The sequence below is a fragment of the Heptranchias perlo genome, chromosome 10, assembly GCF_035084215.1.
Source record: "Heptranchias perlo isolate sHepPer1 chromosome 10, sHepPer1.hap1, whole genome shotgun sequence".
In the NCBI taxonomy this organism is placed as follows: domain Eukaryota; kingdom Metazoa; phylum Chordata; class Chondrichthyes; order Hexanchiformes; family Hexanchidae; genus Heptranchias; species Heptranchias perlo.
This window is the reverse complement of record NC_090334.1, coordinates 3,771,271-3,798,331: the sequence shown is the minus strand read 5'-3', so window position 1 is coordinate 3,798,331 and position 27,061 is coordinate 3,771,271. Positions and strand designations below refer to the sequence as shown.

Below are 27,061 nucleotides of genomic sequence, written 5' to 3'. Positions count from 1 at the left end.
AACTACAACTGAGAGTATTAATTCTAGAGACAGTAACAGGAGGGAGGGTAGACCTATGATTAAGAGTATTAATTCTGGAGAGACTGTAACAGGACTGTGTATTAATTCTGGGGACAGTAACAGATACAGATTGAAGCTCCCTCCACACTGTCCCATCAAACACTCCCAGGGCAGGTACAGCATGGGTTAGATACAGAGTAAAGCTCCCTCTACACTGTCCCATCAAACTCTCCCAGGGCAGGTACATTGCAGGTTAGATACAGAGTAAAGCTCCCTCTACACTGTCCCATCAAACACTCCCAGGGCAGGTACAGCACGGGTTAGATACAGAGTAAAGCTCCCTCTACACTGTCCCATCAAACACTCCCAGGGCAGGTACAGCACAGGTTAGATACATCAAACACTCTGGGGCAATTCTTGCTGGTATTTGATTAACCTGCTCTCTGTTTAACCAGTCTCTGGCGCACTTCCTGCTGGCAAAGCAGCTGAACAGCCGCAATTGGAAAGACAAGGTGCTGGCATGTGAGGTCCTCTCCTGTCTGCGAGGATCACTTAACAGGGTAAGTCTGAGTTCAATATGTAGGGCAGAATGTGTATTCTGGCCCCCTATTGAGGCACTTGCTCCCTGTTTGTGTTGTTCCAGTAATGTCTCAGGGAGGATCACAGCCCTGAACAGACACGAGACCGTCCTATAATGGCTGCGGTGTCTGAAGGTCAAGCCTCCATTTAAAAAAAAATCCCCACAATGTAAATGTTTCTGTACCTCCTCTTTCATCATTCAGGCAATAATCCCAGACTGAGAAGGTGTCAACGTAAGAAATAGGAGCAGGAGTAGGCCATACGGCCCCTCGATCCTGCTCTGCCATTCAATCAGATCATGACTGACTTTCGACTTCAACACCACTTTCCCGCCCGATCCCCATATCCCTTGATTCCCTGAGTGTCCAAAAATCGATCGATCTCATCTTTGAATATACTCAACGACTCAGCATCTACAGCCCTCTGGGGCAGACAATTCCAAAGACTCACAACCTTCTGAGTGAAGAAATTCCTTCTCATCTCAGTCTTAAATGGTCAACCCTGTATCCTGAGACTATGCCCCCTAGTTCTAGACTCTCCAGCGAGGGGAAACAATCTCTCAGCATCTACCCTGTCAAGCCCCCTCAGAATCTTATATATTTCAATGAGATCACCTCTCATTCTTCCAAACTCCAGAGAGTATAGGCCCATTTTACTCGACCTCTCTTCATAGGACAACCTCTCATCCCAGGAATTAATCTAGTGAACCTTCGTTGCACCCCCTCCAAGGCAAGTATATCCTGCCTTAGATACGGAGACCAACATTGTTCACAGTACTCCAGGTATGGTCTCACCAAAGCCCCGTACAATTGTAGCAAGACTTCCTTACTCTTGTACTTCAACCCCAAATAAAGGCCATCATGCCATTTGCCTTCCTAATTGTTTGCTGTACCTGCATGCTAACTTTCTGTGATTCTTGTACGAGGACATCCAAATCTCTCTGAACACCAACATTTAATAGTTTCTCAACATTTAAAAAATATTCTGTTTTTCTATTCTTCATACCAAAGTGAATAATCTCACATTTCCCCAAGCAGCCTGGTAACCAGTACTCCAGGAGTGATTCAGATTTAAAATGTGATCTATCTTAGGGCACCTCACTCCCCAGAATAGCAGCGTGTTTAACTGGGTTTTATCGCCCCTTGTAAATCTCGCTGCTGAAATATCTCTCCTGTTTACAGCTCTACCGCACCACTCAGCATCTCATGGCTGAGACAGCACTACTGTCTGATCTGTCCAGCAGTTTATGTAAAAGTTTTGAGTCTGGCACATCTGTCACCATTCAAAAACATGAAACACCAAATCATATCTGAGGAATCCTCAAAATAAGAGAGAGCCACTCATTTCCTACTGGGTTTTCTGGCCTGGGATTTGTGCTCTATCCTTCGGACTGTATATCCCAAGATCCTGCTCGCTTTCCTTACTGATGCCTCACACTGTACTTTTGGTTTCACTGAGCTCCCCACCAATACTCCCAGATCCTCTTCCTGCGCTGTGTCCTGTGTCCCATTTAGTATCTATTCCCCCCATTTATTCCCCATTTAGTTTCTATTCCCCTTCCCCAGTCTCAGTACAGTACCTTGTACTGTGCACATTGAATGAGATTTGCCCCTCGTCCGGCCACCTTCCCACCCATCCAGATCCCCTTGTATTTGCGATTTTGCTTCCTGCTGTTTGAAATCCCTTTCAATTTGGTCTTCTATGTATAAGGGTAGGCTGTGTTGTTTTAGTGATCATTGGAGGCATTAGCTCCACTGGAATAAAATGATTTGACCCCTTTCTGATGCCCCAGGATCTGACGCACAAGATCGTGTACCTGATGTGGAATGACTGGAACAGCAATGTTCGCCAGGCAGCGACACACTCGCTGGGAGCCTTGGGACTGGGGAAGGAAGTCCACGATGAGCTCAAGTAGGACACAAAGAAGGAAAAAAAGCATTTAAGATCATGAGGAAAATGACACAGAATTAAGACTGATTCAATACCAAAAGTCATGCCAGGAGTGTAAAACGGGCTTCAAAATGGCAATGAAACATTTAGAATTGAAAATGGCGAGATAAGTGGAGGATAATAATAAACAGTTTTTCAGTTATATTAAGTGAAAAAGAGAAATGAAGGATGGAGTGGGGCCACTGAAAGTGGGATGGGGTGAGGTGATGGAGTGACAACTGATGTTCCACTAGAGGGTGTTGCCGAGGTAAGTCATGACAGTGTTCACATCACTACCAGCATGGTTGCCGAACAGCTGTGCAAACTTAAGGTATATAAATCTCAGGGGCTGGATAAGATGCATCCGAGGATCCTTAAGGAAATAAGGGAAGAAATTGCAGAAACACTGACACAAATCTTCCAGAAATCACTGGATATTGGAGAGGTGCTTGGGGTCTGGAGAAAGGCAGATGTTACTCCGATTTTTTTTTTTAAAAAGGTAGCAAAAGTGATCCAGGAAACTACAGATCAGTGAGTTTGACGTCCATTGTGGGTAAAGTTATGGAAACCATTATTAAAGATAAGATCATGGAGCATCTGGATAGAAATAAAACCATAAAAGATAGCTAATATGGGGTCATGAAGGGGAGGTCTTGCCGATCTGATGTATTGGTTTCTTTGAGGGTGTGACAAAGGAGCTTGATGGGGTAAGGCAGTAAATGTGGTTACTTGGATCTCAGTAAGGCCTTTGATACACTTCCTCTGGAAAGGCTGGTACTGAAAATAAAAAAAGCAACAATCAGTGGAAATATTTTACAATGGATACGTAATTGGTTGACCGAGAGAACGCAGAGGGTATTGGTGCAGGGATTGCTATCAGCCTGGGAGAATGTGACTAGTGGGGTCCCACATGGGACTGTTTTGGGGAGCTCTTTTGTTTAATATCTTCATGTTGGAGATAGGAGTCGCAAGCACAATAGCTAAATCTGCAAGTGATTCAAAGCTGAACAGGATAAGCTACAGGAGGATTTGAATATACTTGGGTATTGGTCGGAAAGATTAATTCAGTGAGCGAGTGGTCAATCTATGGAACAGATTCCCCAGGGAGACGGTGGAAGCAGTTTGTATTGATTCATTCAAATGTAAATTAGATAGATTTCTTTCAGAAAATAATATTTTGGGACCCAGTATCTGAGTAATTTGAGACATGACATGTGGTAAGTGTAACATGCTAGGAACAGGTGACTTTAGACCTCTAGTTCCCAAAGCTCTCCCCCACTGGGGGTTTCCCCTCGCTTCATGTCTGGGTCTGTTGGAGAGCCGTTGATAGAGATCGATTGCTCTGATTAATCAACAACGCCAATGTTGTTGTATCATGTGACTACTAGAATGTTAGAAAGTGAACTAGACGGACTTTGTCTTTTATCGACTAACAATTACTATGTTCGTAATTCTGGTTTTTTTTGTGGTGGACTTGAGGTCGTCGCCTTTAAACATAATTTCTTTGTTTACCGGCCAAATCAAGTGTGTGAGGGGTAAAACACGGAACTGTCACAGTGTGTGAGGGGTAAAACACAGAACTGTCACAGTGTGCGAGGGGTAAAACACGGAACTGTCAGTGTGTGCGAGGGGTAAAACACGGAACTGTCACAGTGTGCGAGGGGTAAAACACGGAACTGTCACAGTGTGTGAGGGGTAAAACACGGAACTGTCACAGTGTGTGAGGGGTAAAACACGGAACTGTCACAGTGTGCGAGGGGTAAAACACGGAACTGTCACAGTGTGCGAGGGGTAAAACACGGAACTGTCACAGTGTGCGAGGGGTAAAATATGGGGCCTTTGTAATGTGTATACTTGTGTTGCAGGGAGAGGCTGGAGAAGGGGGACTGCAGAATCAGAATAGAGGCCTTGTCGTGCATTGGCCAGCTCGGTGTGATGACAGGGAAACTGATGCCCAGTTTCCTGGAGTGCTTCATGGATGATTTCATTGCTGTGCGGAGAGAGGCGTGTCTGACGGCCGGTTTACTGAGGATTAAAGATGAGAAGGTATGGCAGAGCAATATCGCATTAATCTCAAGTACTGTCTTCACGGAGCAGGGGTGATTGACAGTGATCCTCAGCTAATATTCCCTCCCCCACCCACAGACACACGGGGACAGAAAGATGATTTGGCCATATACAGTTAAAAATGGGCTTGTGAGCCAACAGCTCACGAAGCCCAACTTATAAGATATCTGTATATTATAAACAATTTGCACAGGGCATGTACTTCCTGCTCCCACATCTTAATTCCTGTTGTTTGGATTTTTGGTCACTTTTCTGTCAACATTCCCCATTGTAAATTGCTATGTCAACGGTCACAATGTAATGCAGGCTCTGGCCACTAGGTGGCTCTGTGGAATGAGTTTTTGAAGTTTGTTTTCGAACTCTTCCACCATCTTATACATGAAAAAAAAGTGGACGATTTTGCTGGCAATGTATTAGTGAAATGGGCAGACACATGGCAGATGAAATTTAATACAGAGAAGTGTGAAGGAAAAATGAGGAGAGGAATTTAAATTCAATGGTGCAATTTTTAGGGGGTGCAGGAACAGAGAGACCTTGGGGTTCGCAATACACAAATCTTCAAATGTGGCAGGACAGATAGAGTACAAAAGCAAGGAAGTTATGCTAAATCTTTATAAATCACTGATTAGGCCTCAGCTGGAGTACTGTGTTCAATTCTGGGCACCACACTTTAGGAAGGATGTCAGGGCCTTAGAGAGAGTGCAGAAGAGATTTACTAGAATGGTGCCAGTTATGTGGAGAGACTGGAGAAGCTGGGATTGTTCTTCTTAGTGCAGAGAAGGTTAAGGGGAGGTGTTCAAAATTATATGGAGTTTAGACGGGGAGAAACTGTTTCCAGTGGCAGGAGGGTCGGTAACCAGAGGACACAGATTTAAGGTAATTGGCAAAAGAACCAGAGGGGAGATGAGGAGAAATTTTTTTACGCAGCGAGTTGTAATGATCTAAAATGCACTGCCTGAAAGGGTAGTGGAAGCAGATTCAGTAATAACTTTCAAAAGGGAATTGGATAAATACTTGAAAATGAAAACTTTACAGGGCTATGGGGAAAGAGCAGGGCAATGGGACTAAATGGATAGCTCTTTCAAAGAGCAGGCACAGGCACAATGGAATAAATAGCCTCCCTCCCATGGTAAGATTCCATGAATCTATGAAAATCATTTTGCTCTGGTGTTCCTGGATTTTGCTGCAACATTAGGTGTGCCCACCTTAGGCCATGTGAAGTGCTGAATGGGCCTGGTATCCAATTATTAATTGTCCAGTATCCAGCCTCAAACACACAACAACTGGCAACCGACCTCAAACATCTGTTCTAGGAACCTAAACCTCGTGTTGTGTCAGAGATAAACTCACAGACGGTGGAATTCCCCAATGCTTCAGTGGGTAAAGCCATTACCTGGTCTGGTACTGAGCCAGACTGAGCACAAGGCCCCGTGCCTGTGCCAAATGTGTTGATCACAGCTGGGGGGTGGCTGAGGGATGCTTCAGTTGGCCTCGGTGTCCTGGGCATAGGAAGAGAAAAAGAGACCGCGTATCAGCTCCTGATTAGTATCCTGTGCCTCTTGGGGGAGAGCTTCAACCCCAAGAACAGGTGGGTTGGGGGCAGCTCGGTAGTTAAAATATTTGATTTTTGGAGATCGACTGCAACCCGGCTCAACTTCCGGGTTTAATGGAGGCGCGTTAGGATGAGTGCGAGTAAACTACTCACCGAAGACAGGACCTCAATTAGTTCAGGCGGGCGGGTATTTATAGCATCAATTAATGTCCACGAGACCTCCCCCCCCCCGCCCCCCCCATGGCCGAGCCCCTCCCCCTGGATTGCCAAGCCCCCCCTGATGGCCGAGCCCCTCCCCCTGGATTGCCAAGCCCCCCCGATGGCTGAGCCCCTCGCCCCAAATTGCCGAGCCCCTACCACCCCCTACCCCCCCCCCGATGCTCGAGTCCCTAACCCCGGATTGTCGAGTACCCCCGATGTCGGAGACAGCCCCCCCCCCCACCCAGGATGGCCGAGACCCCCACCGATGTGCAATTTTTCACATCTTTCCCTGAACCCCGCCATCTAACCCCGAGGATTCTGATCTCTCAGTTGCTATCCCACCCGACAGGCAGCTGGCCTGTCAATCAGGCTGCCGGGCGCAAAACCCGGAAATAAACATTTTTATCCTTCATTTGAGTTGTGATGGCAGATTCTGACCAGCCAATTTCACTTCCAGGTTTCTGGGCCAAATAAACTTCCCTCCCCCCCCCCCCCCCAGCTCCCATCCTGACTCCAAGTTAAAATCCAGTGGAGTCAGTGAGAGAGAGACAGCTTGGGTTCCTGCTCCTGATTAGTATCTAGTGACTCCTGGAGTTAACGAGAGGGGGTGGGGGAGGGTCAGCCTGGGATCCTGCACCTGATTCCCATCCAATAATTCCAGCTGGAACGTTGAAGAGTATGAACCTCCCATGGAGGAGCAGCTGGCCAACATCTACTGCCTGACCATTTGATCATTGCAGTTTGACCTGTTTGGCATCAAGAGTCAGAGTTTTGAGGCCAGAGCAAAAAAACTAGGTCGGGCAGGAAACCTCCCAGATAAGTTGACAAATAGTTTGTGTCTCCTCCAGGTCCTTGATCATCTGATGCGCCTGTCGCAGTCTGACCCTGTCTGGAAAGTCAAAGCCTATGCAATCAAAGGTAGGTATCTCCACTTTCCCTCGTCATGTGGAATGTTAACATTTCTATTTCATTTAAACACTTGCTGCTTCCCAAGTGCTTCAGTGAAAGGGTCTGTAGTTCCCAGATGTGTCTCTCTCTAATGGGTCTGTAGTTTCCAGGTGTGTCTCTCTCTAATGGGTCTGTAGTTCCCAGGTGTGACTCTCTCTCTAATGGGCCTGTAGTTCCCAGGTGTGACTCTCTCTACTGGGTGTAGTTCCCAGATGTGACTCTTTCTAATGGGCCTGTAGTTCCCAGGTGTGACTCTCTCTCTAATGGGCCTGTAGTTCCCAGGTGTGACTCTCTCTCTATTGGGTCTGTAGTTCCCAGGTGTGACTCTCTCTCTAATGGGCCTGTAGTTCCCAGGTGTGACTCTCTCTCTAATGGGCCTGTAGTTCCCAGGTGTGACTCTCTCTCTAATGGGCCTGTAGTTCCCAGGTGTGACTCTCTCTCTAATGGGCCTGTAGTTCCCAGGTGTGACTCTCTCTCTATTGGGTCTGTAGTTCCCAGGTGTGACTCTCTCTCTAATGGGCCTGTAGTTCCCAGGTGTGACTCTCTCTCTAATGGGCCTGTAGTTCCCAGGTGTGACTCTCTCTCTATTGGGTCTGTAGTTCCCAGGTGTGACTCTCTATTGGGTCTGTAGTTCCCAGGTGTGACTCTCTCTCTAATGGGTCTGTAGTTCCCAGGTGTGACTCTCTATTGGGTCTGTAGTTCCCAGGTGTGACACTCACTAATGGTCTGTGATTCCCAGGTGTAACTCCCTCTAACGACTCTGTAATGAGTCTGTAGTTCCAGGTGTGACTCTCTCTAATCGATCTGCAATTCCCAGGTGGGACTCTCTCTAATGTCATAGTTATTCCCCGATGTGACTCTCTCTAATGGGTCTCTAGTTCCCAGATGTGACTCTCTCTGATGGGTCTGTAGTTTCCAGGTGTGACTCCCTCCTATGGGTCTGTAGTTTCCAGGTGTGACTCCCTCCTATGGGTCTGTCGTTCCCAGGTGTGACTCTCTCTCATGGGTCTGTAGTTCCCAGCTGTGACTCTCTCTCTCATGGGTCTTTACTTCCCAGGTGTGACTCTCTGTAATGGGTCTGTAGTTGCCAGGTGTGACTCTCTCTAATGGGTCTGTAGTTCCCAGATGTGTCTCTAATGGGTTTGTAGTTCCCAGATGTGTCTCTCTCTAATGGGTCTGTAGTTCCCAGATGTGACTCTCTGATGTAGTTTCCAGGTGTGACTCCCTCCTATGGGTGTGTAGTTTCCAGGTGTAACTCCATGTAATGTGTTTGTAGTTCCCAGATGTGATTCTCTCCAATGGGATTATTGTTCCCAGGTGTGACTCTTTCTAATGGGTCTGTAGTTCGCAGGTGTGACTCTCTCCAATGGATCTGTAATTCCCAGATGTGACACTCACTAATTGGTCTGTGATTCCCAGGTGTAACTCCCTCTAACGTGTCTGTAGGTCCCAGATGTGACTCAGTAATGGGTCTGTAGTTCCAGGTGTGACTCTATCTAATCGATCTGCAATTCCCAGGTGGGATTTTCTCCAATGTCATAGTTATTCCCAGATGTGACTCTTTCTAATGGGTCTCTAGTTCCCAGATGTGACTCTCTCTGATGGGTCTGTAGTTTCCAGGTGTGACTCCCTCCTATGGGTGTGTAGTTTCCAGGTGTAACTCCACGTAATGTGTTTGTAGTTCCCAGGTGTGACTCTCTCTCTCATGGGTCTTTACTTCCCAGGTGTGACTCTCTCTAATGTGTGTGTAGTTCACAGGTGTGAGACTCTCTAATAGGTGAGTGGTTCCCAGATGTGACTCTCTCCAATGGGTATGTTGTTCCCAGGTGTGACTCTCTCTACTGGGTTTGTAGTTGCCATGTGTGACTCTCTCTATTGGGTTTGCAGTTCCCAGGTGTGACTCTCTACTGGGTTTGTAGTTGCCAGGTGTGACTCTCTCTATTGGGTTTGCAGTTCCCAGGTGTGACTCTCTACTGGGTTTGTAGTTGCCAGGTGTGACTCTCTCTACTGGGTTTATAATTGCCAGGTGTGTGTGTCTCTAATGGGTCTGTAGTTCCCAGATGTGTGTCTCTCTAATGGGTCTGTAGTTCCCAGATGTGTGTCTCTCTAATGGGTCTGTAGTTCTCAGGTGTGACTCTCTCTAATGGGTCTTAAGTTCCCAGATGTGACTGCCTGTAATGGGTCTGTAGTTCCCAGGTGTAATGGACTGATGTTACTCAGTGGATGAGGCCGGGTCTCTGGGTGTGCGATGGGACTAGTGTTACTCATTACTGAGGCCAAGTTTCTGATGTTTTCCAATTTTTTTTTGTATTTTGATGCACCTAATCTGATCCCTGTTGGAGAAGCTTTAGGAGCCATTGGTCAGGTGACTGAGCAGCTTAAGGAGTTGCTCCTCTGGGCGCTTCATTACGAGCAAGAGCCTGGCATTCGAATGGAAGCCTGCAACAGTATTGTTTCCCTGAACCTCAGTGATGCTGACGTGCAGACTGTTTTAAGAGAGCAGCTTTTGGTGGAGCATGATCCCCTCGTCCGGGAGTAAGTTAATAATCTGCAGTTACTGGTACAGAGTCTGTTGAGTTTGCATCTCTGCGGCTGTGTTTGTACATCTGCGTGTATTTGTGTATGTGCGAGCGTTTGTATATGTGTGGTTGCCTGTTACTATGTGTGCGTGTGTTTATATAATTTGTGTGTTTGTATAATCTGTGCGTGTGTTTGTGTTTGTTTGTATTTTTTTTATTCGTTCATGGGATGTGGGCGTCGCTGGCGAGGCTCGCATTTATTGCCCATCCATAACTGCCCTTGAGAAGGTGGTCGTGAGCCGCCTTCTTGAACCGCTACAGTCCGTGTGGTGAAGGTTCTCCCAGAGTGCTGTTAGGAAGGGAGTTCCAGAACTTTGACCCAGCGACAACGAAGGAACGGCGATATATTTCCAAGTCGGGATGGTGCGTGACTTGGAGGGGAACGTGCAGGTGGTGTTGTTCCCATGTGCCTGCTGCCCTTGTCCTTCTAGGTGGTAGAGGTCGTGGGTTTGGGAGGTGCTGTTGAAGAAGCCTTGGTGAGTTGCTGCAGTGCATCCTGTGGATGGTGCACACTGCAGCCACGGTGCGCCGGTGGTGAAGGGAGTGAATGTTTAGGGTGTTGGATGGGGTGCCAATCAAGCGGGCTGCTTTGTCCTGGATGGTGTCGAGCTTCTTGAGTGTTGTTGGAGCTGCACTCATCCAGGCAAGTGGAGAGTATTCCATCACACTCCTGACTTGTGCCTTGCAGATGGTGGAAAGGCTTTGGGGAGTCAGGAGGTGAGTCACTCGCCTCTGACCTGCTGTTGTAGCCACAGTATTTATATGGTTGGACCAGTTAAGTTTCTGGTCAATGGTGACCCCCAGGATGTGGATGGTGGGGGATTTGACAATGGTAATGCCGTTGAATGTCAAGGGGAGGTGGTTAGACTCTCTCTTGTTGGAGATGGTCATTGCCTGGCACTTGTCTGGCGCGAATGTTACTTGCCACTTATCAGCCCAAGCCTGGATGTTGCTGCATGAGGGCATGGAGTGCTTCATTACCTGAGGGGTTGCGAATGGAATTGAACATTGTGCAATCATCAGCGAACATCCCCTTTTCTGACCTTATGATGGAGGGAAGGTCATTGATGAAGCAGCTGAAGATGATTAGGCCTAGGGCACTGCCCTGAGGAACTCCTGCAGCAATGTCCTGGGGCTGAGATGATTGGCCTCCAACAACCACTACCATCTTCCTTTGTGCTCGGTATGACTCCAGCCACTGGAGAGTTTTCCCCCTGATTCCCATTGACTTCAATTTTACTAGGGCTCCTTGGTGCCACACTCGGTCAAATGCTGCCTTGATGTCAAGGGCAGTCATTCTCACCTCACCTCTGGAATTCAGCTCTTTTGTCCATGTTTGGACCAAGGCTGTAATGAGGTCTGGAGCTGAGTGGTCCTGGCGGAACCCAAACTGAGCATCGGTGAGCAGGTTATTGGTGAGTAAGTGCCGCTTGATGGCACTGTCGACGACACCTTCCATCACTTTGCTGATGATTGAGAGTAGACTGATGGGGCGGTAATTGGCCGGATTGGATTTGTCCTGCTTTTTGTGGACAGGACATACCTGGGCAATTTTCCACATTGTCGGGTCGATGCCAGTGTTGTAGCTGTACTGGAATAGTTTGGCTGGAGGCACAGTAGTTCTGGAGCACAAGTCTTCAGCACTACAGCTGGGATGTTGTCGGAGCCCATAGGCTTTGCTGTATCCAGTGCACTCAGCCGTTTCTTGATATCACGTGGAGTGAATCGAATTGGCTGAAAACTGGCTTCAATGACGGTGGGGATATCGGGAGGAGGCCGAGATGGATCATCCACTCTGCACTTCTGGCTGAAGATGGTTGCATACACTTCAGCCTTGTCTATTGCACTCATGTGCTGGACTCCGCCATCATTGAGGATAGGGATGTTTACAGATCCTTCTCCTCCCGTTAGTTGTTTATTAATTGTCCACCATCTTTCACGACTGGATGTGGCAGGACTGCAGATTTGATCTGATCCATTGGTTGTGGAATCACTTAGCTCTGTCTATAGCATGTTGCTTCCGCTGTTTAGCATGCATGTAGTCCTGAGTTGTAGCTTCACCAGGTTGGCACCTCATTTTTCGGTACGCCTGGTGCTGCTCCTGGCATGCTCTTCTACACTCCTCAATGAAGCAGGGTTGATCCCCGGCTTGTTTATTTGCATATCTGTGAGTGTGTTGGGATATGTTTGTGGGTGTGTGGACGTGTTAGTGTAACTGTGGGTGTGTTTGCACATCCATCTGCATGTGTTTGTCTGTGCGTCTGTATATCTATATCTATATATCTATAACTGTGGTGTGTTTGTATACACGTGCGTGTTTGTATAATGCAGCGTGTCTGTATATGCATGCATGCGTTTGTACACCTGCGGGTGTTGTGTTTGTCTATCTGCTTGCGTGTTTGTGTATCTGTGCGTGTGTTTGTATATCTGTGCGAGTGTATATCTGTGCATGCATTTATATGTATGTGTGTGTTTGTCTATCTGCGTGTGTTTGTATATGTTTGGGTGTGTTTGTATATGTGGCATGTTTCTATGTGCGCGTCTTTGTATAACTTGTTTCTATGTGTGGGTGTGTTTATATATGCATGTGTTTGTCTGTGCGTCTGAATATGTGTGTGCTTGTAGATGTCTGCATGTGTTTGTATTTGCATGTGTGTTTGTATATGTGTGCTTGTTTGTATAATTTGTGTATGTGTGCACGCATGTTTATATTGTGTGTGCATATTTATGCATATCTGTGTGCTTGTTTGTATATGTGCGAGCGTGCGTTTGTGTATGTGTGTGGGTATTTGTACACATGCAGGTTTTGCGCATGTGTGGGTGTTGTGTTTGTATATCTGTGCGTGTATTTGTACATCTGTGCGCGTTTGTATCAGTGCGCATGTGTATATGTGTGTGTGTGTTTGTATACCTGTGGCAGTGTTTGTATATCAATCTCTGTGTGTGTCTATCTGCATGTTTGTGCGTCTATATATCGCGTGGGTGTGTTTGTATATGCTGCTTGTTTCTATTTGCTTGCATGCGTTTGTCTATGCATGTGTGTGTTTGTATATGTATATGTGTGTTTGTATATCTGTGGTAGTGTTTGTATATCTATTTGTGTGTGTTTGTATATGTATATGTGTGTTTGTATATCTGTGGTAGTGTTTGTATATCTATTTGTGTGTGTTTGTCTGTCTGCATGTCTGTGCGTGTGCTTGTCTGTGCGTGTGCTTGTCTGTGCGTGTGCTTGTCTGTGCGTGTGCTTGTCTGTGCGTGTGCTTGTCTGTGCGTGTGCTTGTCTATGCGTGTTTGTATCGGTGTGCTTGTATATTTGTGGCAGTGTTTGTATATCTATCTGTGTGTTTGTGCATCAGTATATCTATCTACATGGGTGTGTTTGTCAATGCATGAGTGTGTTTGTATATCTCTGCGCATGTGTGTTTGTATCAGTGCGTGTGTTTGTATATCTGTGGCAGTGTTTGTATATCTATGGCAGTGTTTGTATATCTATCTGTGTATTTGTCTGTCTCCGAGTGTTTGTCTGTGCGTCTGTATATCTGTGGGTGTGTTTCTATATGCGTGTGTTTGTATATGCGTGCATGTGTGTTTGTATGTGTATGTGCCTGTTACTATGTGTGCGTGTTTATATAATCTTTTTGCGTGTTCGTATGTGTGCACACGCGTCTGTCTATCTGCACGCGTGTTTGTATATCTTTGTGCGTGTATTTGTCTGTTCGCGTGTTTGTATATCTGTGCATGCATTTGTGCGTCTGTATATCTGTATATGTGTATATCTGTGGGTGCTTGTATATGCGTTCGTGTGTTTGAATAATTTGTGTGGGTGTATTTGTGTGATGTTTGTGCGTGCGTTTCTTTATGTGTGTGTTTGTACACCTGCGGGTGTTTGCGTATGTATATGTGTTATATTTGTATATCTGTACGTGCCTGTTACTATGTTCGCATGTTTATATAATGTGTGTATTGGTATTTGTGTGTGTGCATATCTGCATGGGTTTATCTGTGTACGCGTGAGTTTTCGTATATGCGTGCGTGTTTGTTTAATTTGTGTGTTCGTGTTTGTATTATGTGTTCATGTATCGTGTGTGGTTTTTTTTATTCGTTCATGGGATGTGGACGTCGCTGGCGAGGCCGGCATTTATTGCCCATCCCTAATTGCCCTTGAGAAGGTGGTGGTGAGCCGCCTTCTTGAACCGCTGCAGTCCGTGTGGTGACGGTTCTCCCACTGTGCTGTTAAGAAGGGAGTTCCAGGATTTTGACCCAGCGATGGTGAAGGAACGGCGATATATTTCCAAGTCGGGATGGTGTGTGACTTGGAGGGGAACGTGCAGATGGTGGTGTTCCCATGTGTCTGCTGCTCTTGTCCTTCTAGGTGGTAGAGGTCGCGGGTTTGGGAGGTGCTGTTGAAGAAGCCTTGGCGAGTTGCTGCAGTGCATCCTGTGGATGGTATACACTGCAGCCACTGTGCGCCGGTGGTGAAGGGAGTGAATGTTTAGGGTGGTGGATGGGGTGCCAATCAAGCAGGCTGCTTTATCTCGGATGGTGTCGAGCTTCTTGAGTGTTATTGGAGCTGCACTCATCCAAGCAAGTGGAGAGTATTCCATCACACTCCTGACTTGTGCCTTGTAGATGGTGGAAAGGCTTTGGGGAGTCAGGGGGTGAGTCACTCGCCGCAGAATACCCAGCCTCTGACCTGCTCTCGTAGCCACAGTATTTATATGGCTGGTCCAGTTAGGTTTCTGGTCAATGGTGACCCCCAGGATGTTGATGGTGGGGGATTTGACAATGGTAATGCCGTTGAATGTCATGGGGAGGTGGTTAGACTCTCTCTTGTTGGAGATGGTCATTGCCTGGCACTTATCTGGCGCGAATGTTACTTGCCACTTATGAGCCCAAGCCTGGATGTTGTCCAAGTCTTGCTGCATACGGGCTCAGACTGCTTCATTATCTGAGGGGTTGCGAATGGAACTGAACACTGTGCAATCATCAGCGAACATCCCCATTTCTGACCTTATGATGGAGGGAATGTCATTGATGAAGCAGCTGAAGATGGTTGGGCCTTGGACACTGCCCTGAGGAACTCCTGCAGCAATGCCCTGGGGCTGAGATGATTGGCCTCCAACAACCATCTTCCTTTGTGCTAGGTATGACTCCAGCCACTGGAGAGTTTTCCCCCTGATTCCCATTGACTTCAATTTTACTAGGGCTCCTTGGTGCCACACTCGGTCAAATGCTGCCTTGATGTCAAGGGCAGTCACTCTCACCTCACCTCTGGAATTCAGCTCTTTTGTCCATGTTTGGACCAAGGCTGTAATGAGGTCTGGAGCCGAGTGGTCCTGGCGGAACCCAAACTGAGCATTGGTGAGCAGGTTATTGGTGAGTAAGTGCCGCTTGATAGCACTGTCGACGACACCTTCCATCACTTTGCTGATGATTGAGAATAGACTGATGGGGCGGTAATTGGCCGGATTGGATTTGTCCTGCTTTTTGTGGACAGGACATACCTGGGCAATTTTCCACATTGTCGGGTGGATGCCAGTGTTGTCGCTGTACTGGAACAGCTTGGCTAGAGGCGCAGCTAGTTCTGGAGCACAAGTCTTCAGCACTACAGCTGGGATGTTGTCGGGGCCCATAGCCTTTGCAGTATCCAGTGCACTCAGCCGTTTCTTGATATCACGTGGAGTGAATCGAATTGGCTGAAGACTGGCTTCTGTGATGGTGGGGTTATCGGGAGGAGGCTGAGATGGATCATTCACTCGGCACTTTTGGCTGAAGATGGTTGCAAACGCTTCAGCCTTGTCTTTTGCACTCACATGCTGGACTCCGCCATCGTTGAGAATGGGGATGTTTACAGAGCCTCCTCCTCCCGTTAGTTGTTTAATTTTCTACCACCATTCACGACTGGATGTGGCAGGACTGCAGAGCTTTGATCTGATCCGTTGGTTGTGGAATCGCTTAGCTCTGTCTATCGCATGTTGCTTCTGCTGTTTAGCATGCACGTAGTCCTGAGTTGTAGCTTCACCAGGTTGGCACCTTATTTTTAGGTACGCCTGGTGCTGCTCCTGGCATGCTCTTCTACACTCCTCATTGAACCAGGGTTGATCCCCTGGCTTGTTGGTAATGGTAGAGTGAGGAATATGCCGGGCCATGAGGTTACAGATTGTGCTGGAATACAATTCTGCTGCTGCTGATGGCCCACAGCGCCTCGTGGATGCCCAGTTTTGAGCTGCTAGATCTGTTCTGAATCTATCCCATTTAGCACGGTGGTAGTGCCACACAACACGTTTGGATGGTGTCCTCAGTGTGAAGACGGGACTTTGTCTCCACGAGGACTGTGCGGTGGTCACTCCTACCAATACTGTCATGGACAGATGCATTTGCGACAGGTAGATTGGTGAGGACGAGGTCAAGTAAGTTTTTCCCTCGTGTTGGTTCGCTCACCACCTGTCGCAGGCCCAGTCTGGCAGCTATGTCCTTCAGGACTCGGCCAGCTCGGTCAGTAGTGATGCTACCGAGCCACTCTTGGTGATGGACATTGAAGTCCCCCACCCAGAGTACATTTTATGCCCTTGCTACCCACAGTGCTTCCTCCAAGTGGTGCTCAACATGGAGGAGGACTGATTCATCAGCTGAGGGAGGACGGTAGGTGGCAATCAGCAGGAGGTTTCCTGTGCATGTTTGTGTATATCTGTGTGCTTGTGTTTGTGCGTGTGTTTGTCTGTTACTATGTGGGCATGTTTGCGTATATGTGTGTGTGTTTGTATAAATGTGTGTGTGTATATTGTTTGTGTGTGTGTGTTTGTGTATGTGGGTGTTTGTATATTGTTTGTGTATGTGGGTGTATTTGTGTTTGTATATGTGTGAGTACCTGTGCATGTTTGTGACCACTTGACAATTTTGTACAAAGCGACAGTGTAACGTTAGTCATAGATCTCAGCCTGTGCTGGAGTGCTTTGCCTGGTTATGGAGCCACTGCCTTGACCCTGCAACCATCAGAGCAAGCACCGCAGTGCAGGAGTGTGCTGGATTCGATCTAATGGCAGTAGATTCTAACTGCTTTGTACCTCATCTCATGCAGAGATGTGAGATTGGCACTGCAGAGGCTAGGGGGCAGCAGTGAGGTGGACAAAGGGATGATCCAGAAAATCAAAGAACAGGTAAAAACGTTTCCTTTATATCTCCCCCTGCACCTGATCTCACTGACCAAAGACACTGCCATTGAGACTGGGTGGGTCAGTGGGTCAGACACTGTCTGTTCAGGGACTGGGTGGGTCAGTGGGTCGGACACTGTCCTTTCAGGGACTGGGTGGGTCAGTGGGTCAGACACTGTCCTTTCAGGGACTGGGTGGGTCAGTGGGTCGGACACTCTGTCCTTTCAGGGACTGGGTGGGTCAGTGGGTCAGACACTCTGTCCTTTCAGGGACTGGGTGGGTCAGTGGGTCAGACACTGTCCTTTCAGGGACTGGGTGGGTCAGTGGGTCAGACACTCTGTCTGTTCAGGGACTGGGTGGGTCAGTGGGTCAGACACTCTGTCCTTTCAGGGACTGGGTGGGTCAGTGGGTCAGACACTGTCCTTTCAGGGACTGGGTGGGTCAGTGGGTCAGACACTCTGTCCTTTCAGGGACTGGGTGGGTCAGTGGGTCAGACACTCTGTCCTTTCAGGGACTGGGTGGGTCAGTGGGTCAGACACTGTCCTTTCAGGGACTGGGTGGGTCAGTGGGTCAGACACTCTGTCTGTTCAGGGACTGGGTGGGTCAGTGGGTCAGACACTGTCCTTTCAGGGACTGGGTGAGTCAGTGGGTCAGACACTCTGTCCTTTCAGGGACTGGGTGGGTCAGTGGGTCAGACACTGTCCTTTCAGGGACTGGGTGGGTCAGTGGGTCAGACACTCTGTCCTTTCAGGGACTGGGTGGGTCAGTGGGTCAGACACTGTCCTTTCAGGGACTGGGTGGGTCAGTGGGTCAGACACTCTGTCTCTTCAGGGACTGGGTGGGTCAGTGGGTCAGACACTCTGTCCTTTCAGGGACTGGGTGGGTCAGTGGGTCAGACACTCTGTCCTTTCAGGGACTGGGTGGGTCAGTGGGTCAGACACTGTCCTTTCAGGGACTGGGTGGGTCAGTGGGTCAGACACTGTCCTTTCAGGGACTGGGTGGGTCAGTGGGTCAGACACTGTCCTTTCAGGGACTGGGTGGGTCAGTGGGTCAGACACTCTGTCCTTTCAGGGACTGGGTGGGTCAGTGGGTCAGACACTGTCCTTTCAGGGACTGGGTGGGTCAGTGGGTCGGACACTCTGTCCTTTCAGGGACTGGGTGGGTCAGTGGGTCAGACACTGTCCTTTCAGGGACTGGGTGGGTCAGTGGGTCGGACACTGTCCTTTCAGGGACTGGGTGGGTCAGTGGGTCAGACACTCTGTCTGTTCAGGGACTGGGTGGGTCAGTGGGTCAGACACTCTGTCCTTTCAGGGACTGGGTGGGTCAGTGGGTCAGACACTGTCCTTTCAGGGACTGGGTGGGTCAGTGGGTCAGACACTCTGTCCTTTCAGGGACTGGGTGGGTCAGTGGGTCAGACACTGTCCTTTCAGGGACTGGGTGGGTCAGTGGGTCAGACACTGTCCTTTCAGGGACTGGGTGGGTCAGTGGGTCAGACACTGTCCTTTCAGGGACTGGGTGGGTCAGTGGGTCAGACACTCTGTCCTTTCAGGGACTGGGTGGGTCAGTGGGTCAGACACTCTGTCCTTTCAGGGACTGGGTGGGTCAGTGGGTCAGACACTGTCCTTTCAGGGACTGGGTGGGTCAGTGGGTCAGACACTGTCCTTTCAGGGACTGGGTGGGTCAGTGGGTCAGACACTGTCCTTTCAGGGACTGGGTGGGTCAGTGGGTCAGACACTCTGTCCTTTCAGGGACTGGGTGGGTCAGTGGGTCAGACACTGTCCTTTCAGGGACTGGGTGGGTCAGTGGGTCGGACACTCTGTCCTTTCAGGGACTGGGTGGGTCAGTGGGTCAGACACTGTCCTTTCAGGGACTGGGTGGGTCAGTGGGTCGGACACTGTCCTTTCAGGGACTGGGTGGGTCAGTGGGTCAGACACTCTGTCTGTTCAGGGACTGGGTGGGTCAGTGGGTCAGACACTCTGTCCTTTCAGGGACTGGGTGGGTCAGTGGGTCAGACACTGTCCTTTCAGGGACTGGGTGGGTCAGTGGGTCAGACACTCTGTCCTTTCAGGGACTGGGTGGGTCAGTGGGTCAGACACTGTCCTTTCAGGGACTGGGTGGGTCAGTGGGTCAGACACTGTCCTTTCAGGGACTGGGTGGGTCAGTGGGTCAGACACTGTCCTTTCAGGGACTGGGCGGGTCAGTGGGTCAGACACTCTGTCTGTTCAGGGACTGGGTGGGTCAGTGGGTCAGACACTCTGTCCTTTCAGGGACTGGGTGGGTCAGTGGGTCAGACACTGTCCTTTCAGGGACTGGGTGGGTCAGTGGGTCAGACACTGTCCTTTCAGGGACTGGGTGGGTCAGTGGGTCAGACACTGTCCTTTCAGGGACTGGGTGGGTCAGTGGGTCAGACACTCTGTCCTTTCAGGGACTGGGTGGGTCAGTGGGTCAGACACTGTCCTTTCAGGGACTGGGTGGGTCAGTGGGTCAGACACTCTGTCCTTTCAGGGACTGGGTGGGTCAGTGGGTCAGACACTGTCCTTTCAGGGACTGGGTGGGTCAGTGGGTCAGACACTGTCCTTTCAGGGACTGGGTGGGTCAGTGGGTCAGACACTGTCCTTTCAGGGACTGGGTGGGTCAGTGGGTCAGACACTCTGTCCTTTCAGGGACTGGGTGGGTCAGTGGGTCAGACACTGTCCTTTCAGGGACTGGGTGGGTCAGTGGGTCAGACACTCTGTCTCTTCAGGGACTGGGTGGGTCAGTGGGTCAGACACTCTGTCCTTTCAGGGACTGGGTGGGTCAGTGGGTCAGACACTCTGTCCTTTCAGGGACTGGGTGGGTCAGTGGGTCAGACACTGTCCTTTCAGGGACTGGGTGGGTCAGTGGGTCAGACACTGTCCTTTCAGGGACTGGGTGGGTCAGTGGGTCAGACACTCTGTCCTTTCAGGGACTGGGTGGGTCAGTGGGTCAGACACTGTCCTTTCAGGGACTGGGTGGGTCAGTGGGTCGGACACTCTGTCCTTTCAGGGACTGGGTGGGTCAGTGGGTCAGACACTGTCCTTTCAGGGACTGGGTGGGTCAGTGGGTCGGACACTGTCCTTTCAGGGACTGGGTGGGTCAGTGGGTCAGACACTCTGTCTGTTCAGGGACTGGGTGGGTCAGTGGGTCAGACACTCTGTCCTTTCAGGGACTGGGTGGGTCAGTGGGTCAGACACTGTCCTTTCAGGGACTGGGTGGGTCAGTGGGTCAGACACTCTGTCCTTTCAGGGACTGGGTGGGTCAGTGGGTCAGACACTGTCCTTTCAGGGACTGGGTGGGTCAGTGGGTCAGACACTGTCCTTTCAGGGACTGGGTGGGTCAGTGGGTCAGACACTGTCCTTTCAGGGACTGGGTGGGTCAGTGGGTCAGACACTCTGTCTGTTCAGGGACTGGGTGGGTCAGTGGGTCAGACACTCTGTCCTTTCAGGGACTGGGTGGGTCAGTGGGTCAGACACTGTCCTTTCAGGGACTGGGTGGGTCAGTGGGTCAGACACTGTCCTTTCAGGGACTGGGTGGGTCAGTGGGTCAGACACTCTGTCTGTTCAGGGACTGGGTGGGTCAGTGGGTCAGACACTCTGTCCTTTCAGGGACTGGGTGGGTCAGTGGGTCAGACACTGTCCTTTCAGGGACTGGGTGGGTCAGTGGGTCAGACACTGTCCTTTCAGGGACTGGGTGGGTCAGTGGGTCAGACACTCTGTCTGTTCAGGGACTGGGTGGGTCAGTGGGTCAGACACTGTTCTTTCAGGGACTGGGTGGGTCAGTGGGTCAGACACTCTGTCTGTTCAGGGACTGGGTGGATCAGTGGGTCAGACACTGTCCTTTCAGGGACTGGGTGGGTCAGTGGGTCAGACACTCTGTCTGTTCAGGGACTGGGTGGGTCAGTGGGTCAGACACTGTTCTTTCAGGGACTGGGTGGGTCAGTGGGTCAGACACTGTCCTTTCAGGGACTGGGTGGGTCAGTGGGTCGGACACTGTCCTTTCAGGGACTGGGTGGGTCAGTGGGTCAGACACTCTGTCTGTTCAGGGACTGGGTGGGTCAGTGGGTCAGACACTCTGTCCTTTCAGGGACTGGGTGGGTCAGTGGGTCAGACACTGTCCTTTCAGGGACTGGGTGGGTCAGTGGGTCAGACACTCTGTCCTTTCAGGGACTGGGTGGGTCAGTGGGTCAGACACTGTCCTTTCAGGGACTGGGTGGGTCAGTGGGTCAGACACTGTCCTTTCAGGGACTGGGTGGGTCAGTGGGTCAGACACTGTCCTTTCAGGGACTGGGTGGGTCAGTGGGTCAGACACTCTGTCTGTTCAGGGACTGGGTGGGTCAGTGGGTCAGACACTCTGTCCTTTCAGGGACTGGGTGGGTCAGTGGGTCAGACACTGTCCTTTCAGGGACTGGGTGGGTCAGTGGGTCAGACACTGTCCTTTCAGGGACTGGGTGGGTCAGTGGGTCAGACACTCTGTCTGTTCAGGGACTGGGTGGGTCAGTGGGTCAGACACTGTTCTTTCAGGGACTGGGTGGGTCAGTGGGTCAGACACTCTGTCTGTTCAGGGACTGGGTGGATCAGTGGGTCAGACACTCTGTCTGTTCAGGGACTGGGTGGGTCAGTGGGTCAGACACTGTCCTTTCAGGGACTGGGTGGGTCAGTGGGTCAGACACTCTGTCCTTTCAGGGACTGGGTGGGTCAGTGGGTCAGACACTGTCCTTTCAGGGACTGGGTGGGTCAGTGGGTCAGACACTCTGTCGGTTACACAGTGGGACAGTTCTCTTGATGTCTGACACTCTGGATATTCTTCCAGCCTGACCCCATGGTGACCTTGTACGAGAGGGTCTCTCACATCTGCTATACCTGCAGGCAGTTGTTAGCTTGTCCCTTCATTGCACGGGGAGCAGTATGTTGTGCCCTCATGTTGTTTGCACTGACCATACATCTTGATTTCTGCAGTCTGCATCCAACTCTCAGAAATCATGTGGTCTGTAGCTGGATTGAGTGCCAATGATACCAGGTAACTGACTGAGCAATATTCTTGTGACTGCAATCACATTCTGCGCTCATTATACATTTGTTTTAGTGCCTTACTCCCCCCACGCCCCGCCCCGGGCTTTAAGAGTGAAGTTGTGGGTTCCTACAAGTGAATGAAATTAAAGGGCAAAGGTTTATCTCCTGTTTCACACATTGTACATGTGCAAAGGGTAATTTATCATACTGGCAATGCCAAGACCACACTGCCTGTAGATGCACCTGACTGTAGTTATCTGCATGCTGATGGGCTGATCCCAGAGGACCCCTGCTGTTGCCTGGAAGCACCCGGTGGTTTAGAAGTTGAGTGTGGGGCCCTCCGTCTGACATTGGGTGCAGGTTTAAAGTCTGGTTCAACTGCTCCAGGGAGAGAGGGTATCAGTATTGAGGTGCACTGCTCCTCACTGAAGGCCAGGGAGCAACATACGCTGGGGGTGTTAGCTCTAGATCAGCTCCTGAAGGTCACCATCTGTGGCCTTGTTCCTCCCAGGCACTGCTCATAGGAACAGGAGGTCATTCAGCCCCCTGAACCTGTTCTGCCATTCAATCAGATCATGGCTGATCTGTACTTCAACCCCATTTACCCTCCTTTGCTCCGTATCCCTTGATACCCTTATTCAGCAAAAAATCTCAGTCTTGAAATTTTCAATTGACCCCCAGCATCCACACACTTTTTGGGGGAGAGTTTTCCAGATTTCCACTCCCCTTTGTGTGAAGAAGTGCTTCCTGACATCACCCCTTGAACGGCCTCGCTTTAATTTTAAAGTTATGCCCCCTTGTTCTGGACTCCCCACCAGAGGAAACAGCAACTCAGCTGATTATCTCCCACTCTCCTCACAAAGGAAACCTGCCAGTGCTTTAAATAGAATATCATCATCTACTGAGAATGAAGTTAATCCTGACCTAGTTTCACCTTCCACGTTAATAGCAGCTTAAGTAGTTAATGAGCAAAAGAACTTTGCTGGTGGTCTGTGCCTTATACTTACTCCCAGGGGCAAATGTGAAGAATAATTGCATTTATATAGCGCCTTTCACAACCTCAGGACATTCCAAAGTGCTTTACAGCCCATGAAGTACTTTTGAAATGTAGTCACTGTTGTAATGTAGAAAATTCTGGGCACCGCACTTTAGGAAAGATGTGAAGGCCTTAGAGAGAGAGTGCGAAGAGATTTACTAGAACGATTCCAGGGATGAGGGACTTTAGTTACGTGGATAGACTGGAGAAACTGGGGTTGTTCTCCTTGGAACAGAGACGTTTGCGAGGAGATTTGATAGAGGTATTCAAAATCATGAAGGGTCGAGACAGAATAGATAGAGAGAAACTATTCCCATTGGCGGAAGGGTCAAGAACCAGAGGACATAGATTTAAGGTGATTGGCAAAAGAACCAAAGGTGACCTGAGGAAAAACATTTTTACACAGCGAGTGGTTGTGATCTGGAATGCACTGCCTGAGGGAGTGGTGGAGGTAGATTCAATCATGGCCTTCAAAAGGGAACTGGATAAATACTTGAAAGGAGAAAAATTACATGGCTACAGGAATAGGGCTGGGAGTGGGACTAGCTGGATTGCTCTTGCATAGAGCCGGCGTGGGCTCAATGGGCCGAATGGCCTCCGAAAGGTGTAACCTTTCTATGATTCTATGTGGCAGCCAATTTGCACATAGCTAGGTCCCACAAACAGCAATGTGATGATGACCAGATAATGTTTTAGTTGAGGGATAAATTTTGGCCACGACACTGGGGAGAACTCCCCAGCTCTTCTTCGAATAGTGCCATGGGATCTTTTACATCCAGCTGAGAGGGCAGTCAGGGCCTTGGTTTAATGTCTCAACCAAAAGGCCACCTCTGACAGTGCAGCACTCCCTCAGTACTACACAGTGAGTCAGAATTTTACTCTGTATCTAACCTATGCTATACCTGCCCTGGAAGTGTTTGATGGGACAGTGTAGGGGGAGCTTTATTCTGTACCTAACCCATGCTGTACCTGCCCTGGGAGTGTTTGATGGGACAGTGTCGAGGAAGCTTTACTCTGTATCTAACCCGTGCTGTACCTGCCCTGGAGAGGGAGCTTTATTCTGTATCTAACCTATGCTGTACCTGGCCTGGGAGTGTTTGATGGGACAGTGTCGAGGAAGCTTTACTCTGTATCTAACCCGTGCTGTACCTGCCCTGGAGAGGGAGCTTTATTCTGTATCTAACCTATGCTGTACCTGGCCTGGGAGTGTTTGATGGGACAGTGTAGAGGGAGCTTTACTCTGTATCTAACCCGTGCTGTACCTGCCCTGGGAGTGTTTGATGCGACAGTGAAGAGGGAGCTTTACTCTGTATCTAACCCGTGCTGTACCTGCCCTGGGAGTGTTTGATGGGACAGTGTAGAGGGAGCTTTACTCTGTATCTAACCCGTGCTATACCTGCCCTGGGAGTGTTTGACGGGACAGTGTAGAGGGAGCTTTACTCTGTATCTAACCCGTGCTATACCTGACCTGGGAGTGTTTGACGGGACAGTGTGGAGGGAGCTTTACTCTGTATCTAACCCATGCTGTACCTGCTCTGGGAGTGTTTGATGGGACAGTGTAGAGGGAGCTTTACTCTGTATCTAACCCATGCTGTACCTGCTCTGGGAGTGTTTGATGTTCACACCAGGTGCCTGAAATGGAAAGCACTGACATTCCTCACCTTGATGAGCAACAAATTTACAAAATGATGTGTATGGTTATTTCCTTTTTAACAGATCCGTACATTGTGCCAGAAAGATATTGTCATTTGGAAGCTGCTGAGACTGGAGGAGGCAAAGTTAAATGTCTCCGAACAGGTTGAGTGGATCAATCTCCAGACACAACCAGCTCATCTGGAAGCCCTGATCAAGCGGATCAAGAAGCTGAACAAGAGTGTGACTGGTGTGTATGAGGAATGGATGGGAGCTGATGGGAGCCACAGTCATTGTGTGCTGTTGGTCCTTGGACTCTCAGCTTCAGTCAAATTGCCCCACTCTCACCGGCTTCTTCAGGCAGCAGACATTTACCACTGATCAGTCCCTAGGTTCACTTCACACAGCGACTGCTGCATGGTTCAAATAACATTTACTAGGGAAAGATAAGGTCTGTGGGAGATCAAAAGGAAGGGCGGGGGAGCAAGGTGATGTGGGGATGGGGAGTGAAGTGATTGGTGAGGGGGAGTGAAGTGATTGGGGAGGGGGGGGAAATGGAGGTCAGGGCGATGGGGGGAGTGTGGAGATTGGCTGAGGGCGGATTGATCAGATGTGGATCTGGATGGGGTGGGACTGAGGGGCCGAATTATCTGCCCTTGCTCTGGAGGTTCTTAAAACGTTCTGATTGTTGTGTGTTAAAATTTTAAAACAAAGTTTCCATAACCCACGAAAACGTGAGTACAGGAAAAACTTTCAAGCACTGGACTAGAATGAGATGAATAAGCAGCATACATTTATCCCTACAGAAAGGGCTCATATGCCTCACGCATTGGACCTGGAATGAGGTTTGGATGTCAGCCAGCACCCATCGACATGTACCCCAGTGAGAGTCAGTACCTGGGACCGTGTGGGCAATATGGTTAAAACCTGGGTCTTGAAAATCAGCAATCACCCAGCAGAGTGTAGTGAAATGGCCATAGCCGGGCCTGGGTCATGAGTCCCTACCCACTTATGACAAGGACATCGATGCAAAGGGGCAGGGCCCAGACCTGGCATCCGGTCAGCACGGGCGAGAACTTGAGCAGGAGGTGGTCCAGGGTGATTCTGCTAATGAATAAACTTTCATTCTCTGTTTCAGCTCCAAGTCTCCCTTCGATGCAGATGAACTTTGAGGGGTGTGAGGCTGAAATCCAGGTAACTGATCATTGTTGTAGCAGAGTATTCACAGACTCTGCCCGCCCTCCACTGGGGCCCCATGGGCCTGTTTCTCATTCCCCCTCATGTCTTATGCTCCCTCCAGCTCTTTCTCACCCTTGTGTGTGTCTCTCTCAGCTCCTGGGTCTTTTTTTTCACCCCCGTGGCTTTCTCCCTAGCCCTATTTCTTGCATTCCCTCCTGCTCTCTCTCTTCCCCTTGCTCAGATTGAATCAGTCCATGAGAAACCTCGGTTGCCTGTTCGACACTGAGCTTTAAACCACCTCCCCCACTGCTGAAACTTGTCCACACTGTCATCACATCTACGTTGCTGCCCGTCTCCCAACCCACATGAACCCTAACTCCGACATCCTTGTCCTCATCTTCTGCCCCTCCCATCTCTGTAATCTACTGCTGACTTGTGTTCCTTGCTGCAGCCTTTGGTCTTCTGACTCTAGCCTAAATGCATTCCCTCCGTGGGGACAGCCTCAGCCCCTGGGTCACACCAGCTGTGGGTCAATGTTGTCCCCAGCTCTAATGTCTCGCCATTTCGTTGCAGTCGGTTGTGGACAGCTCCTCTCCAGCAGGATCACAGATGGCGGCGAGGAGGAAGTCTGCCAGGTGCCACAGGAACGGTGAATGGCAAATCATCGGCGGGGACGACTTGCAGTATTCCAGGGCACTGCAGCCGGTGAGGATGGGATGGCGACCAGAGACAGCAGGCCCCAGGCACATGACCAATGCCAGCCAATCACAAGAGCAAACAGAAAGCATGGAAGAGTCACATGATCAGTAGCTGGCTTTTCAGATGGAAAGTGAAATTTAGTAAATATATCTGTAATAAAACATGAAGTAATGAGAATGCAGAGTGGGAAAGTTTGTGCACGCTATGCTCTTCCTCCATTCAACCCAGTGCTAAAAAAGTACACTAATATACACACGCGCAAATACTCCCTCTAGTTACTGACTCACCGACATCATGGAAGTAATGATGAATCCCCTGAACTATGAATATCTCTAATCAATCTTTTCTGAACCTTCAACGTTCTACTGGAAAGATCTCCATCTGGTTTATAGGGAGGTAGAGGAGACCCCTCTTCCCTGAACTTATTGTCCGCACTTCACCTAGAAAAGTTTCAGAGGAGAGCTACTACATACCTAGTTTCA

The 27,061-nt window shown here is 49.5% G+C and overlaps 1 protein-coding gene across 4 annotated transcripts in view; it reads left to right on the top strand.

Moving 5' to 3' along the window:
* heatr4 (HEAT repeat containing 4) overlaps positions 1–26,756 on the top strand; it is an 80,440-nt gene extending 53,684 nt beyond the window's left edge. For 2 of the 4 annotated variants that reach the window (XM_067991142.1, XM_067991141.1), the window contains exons 9-17: positions 456–560; positions 2,372–2,490; positions 4,374–4,554; positions 7,177–7,246; positions 9,622–9,811; positions 16,934–17,012; positions 24,786–24,951; positions 25,840–25,895; positions 26,454–26,756. In XM_067991142.1, coding sequence (XP_067847243.1) covers positions 456–560; positions 2,372–2,490; positions 4,374–4,554; positions 7,177–7,246; positions 9,622–9,811; positions 16,934–17,012; positions 24,786–24,951; positions 25,840–25,895; positions 26,454–26,690 — 1,203 coding nt within the window. In that variant the 3' untranslated portion in view covers positions 26,691–26,756. The other 2 variants (XM_067991143.1, XM_067991145.1) reach the window with 2 other exon arrangements.
* Positions 26,757–27,061: the final 305 nt, after the last annotated feature.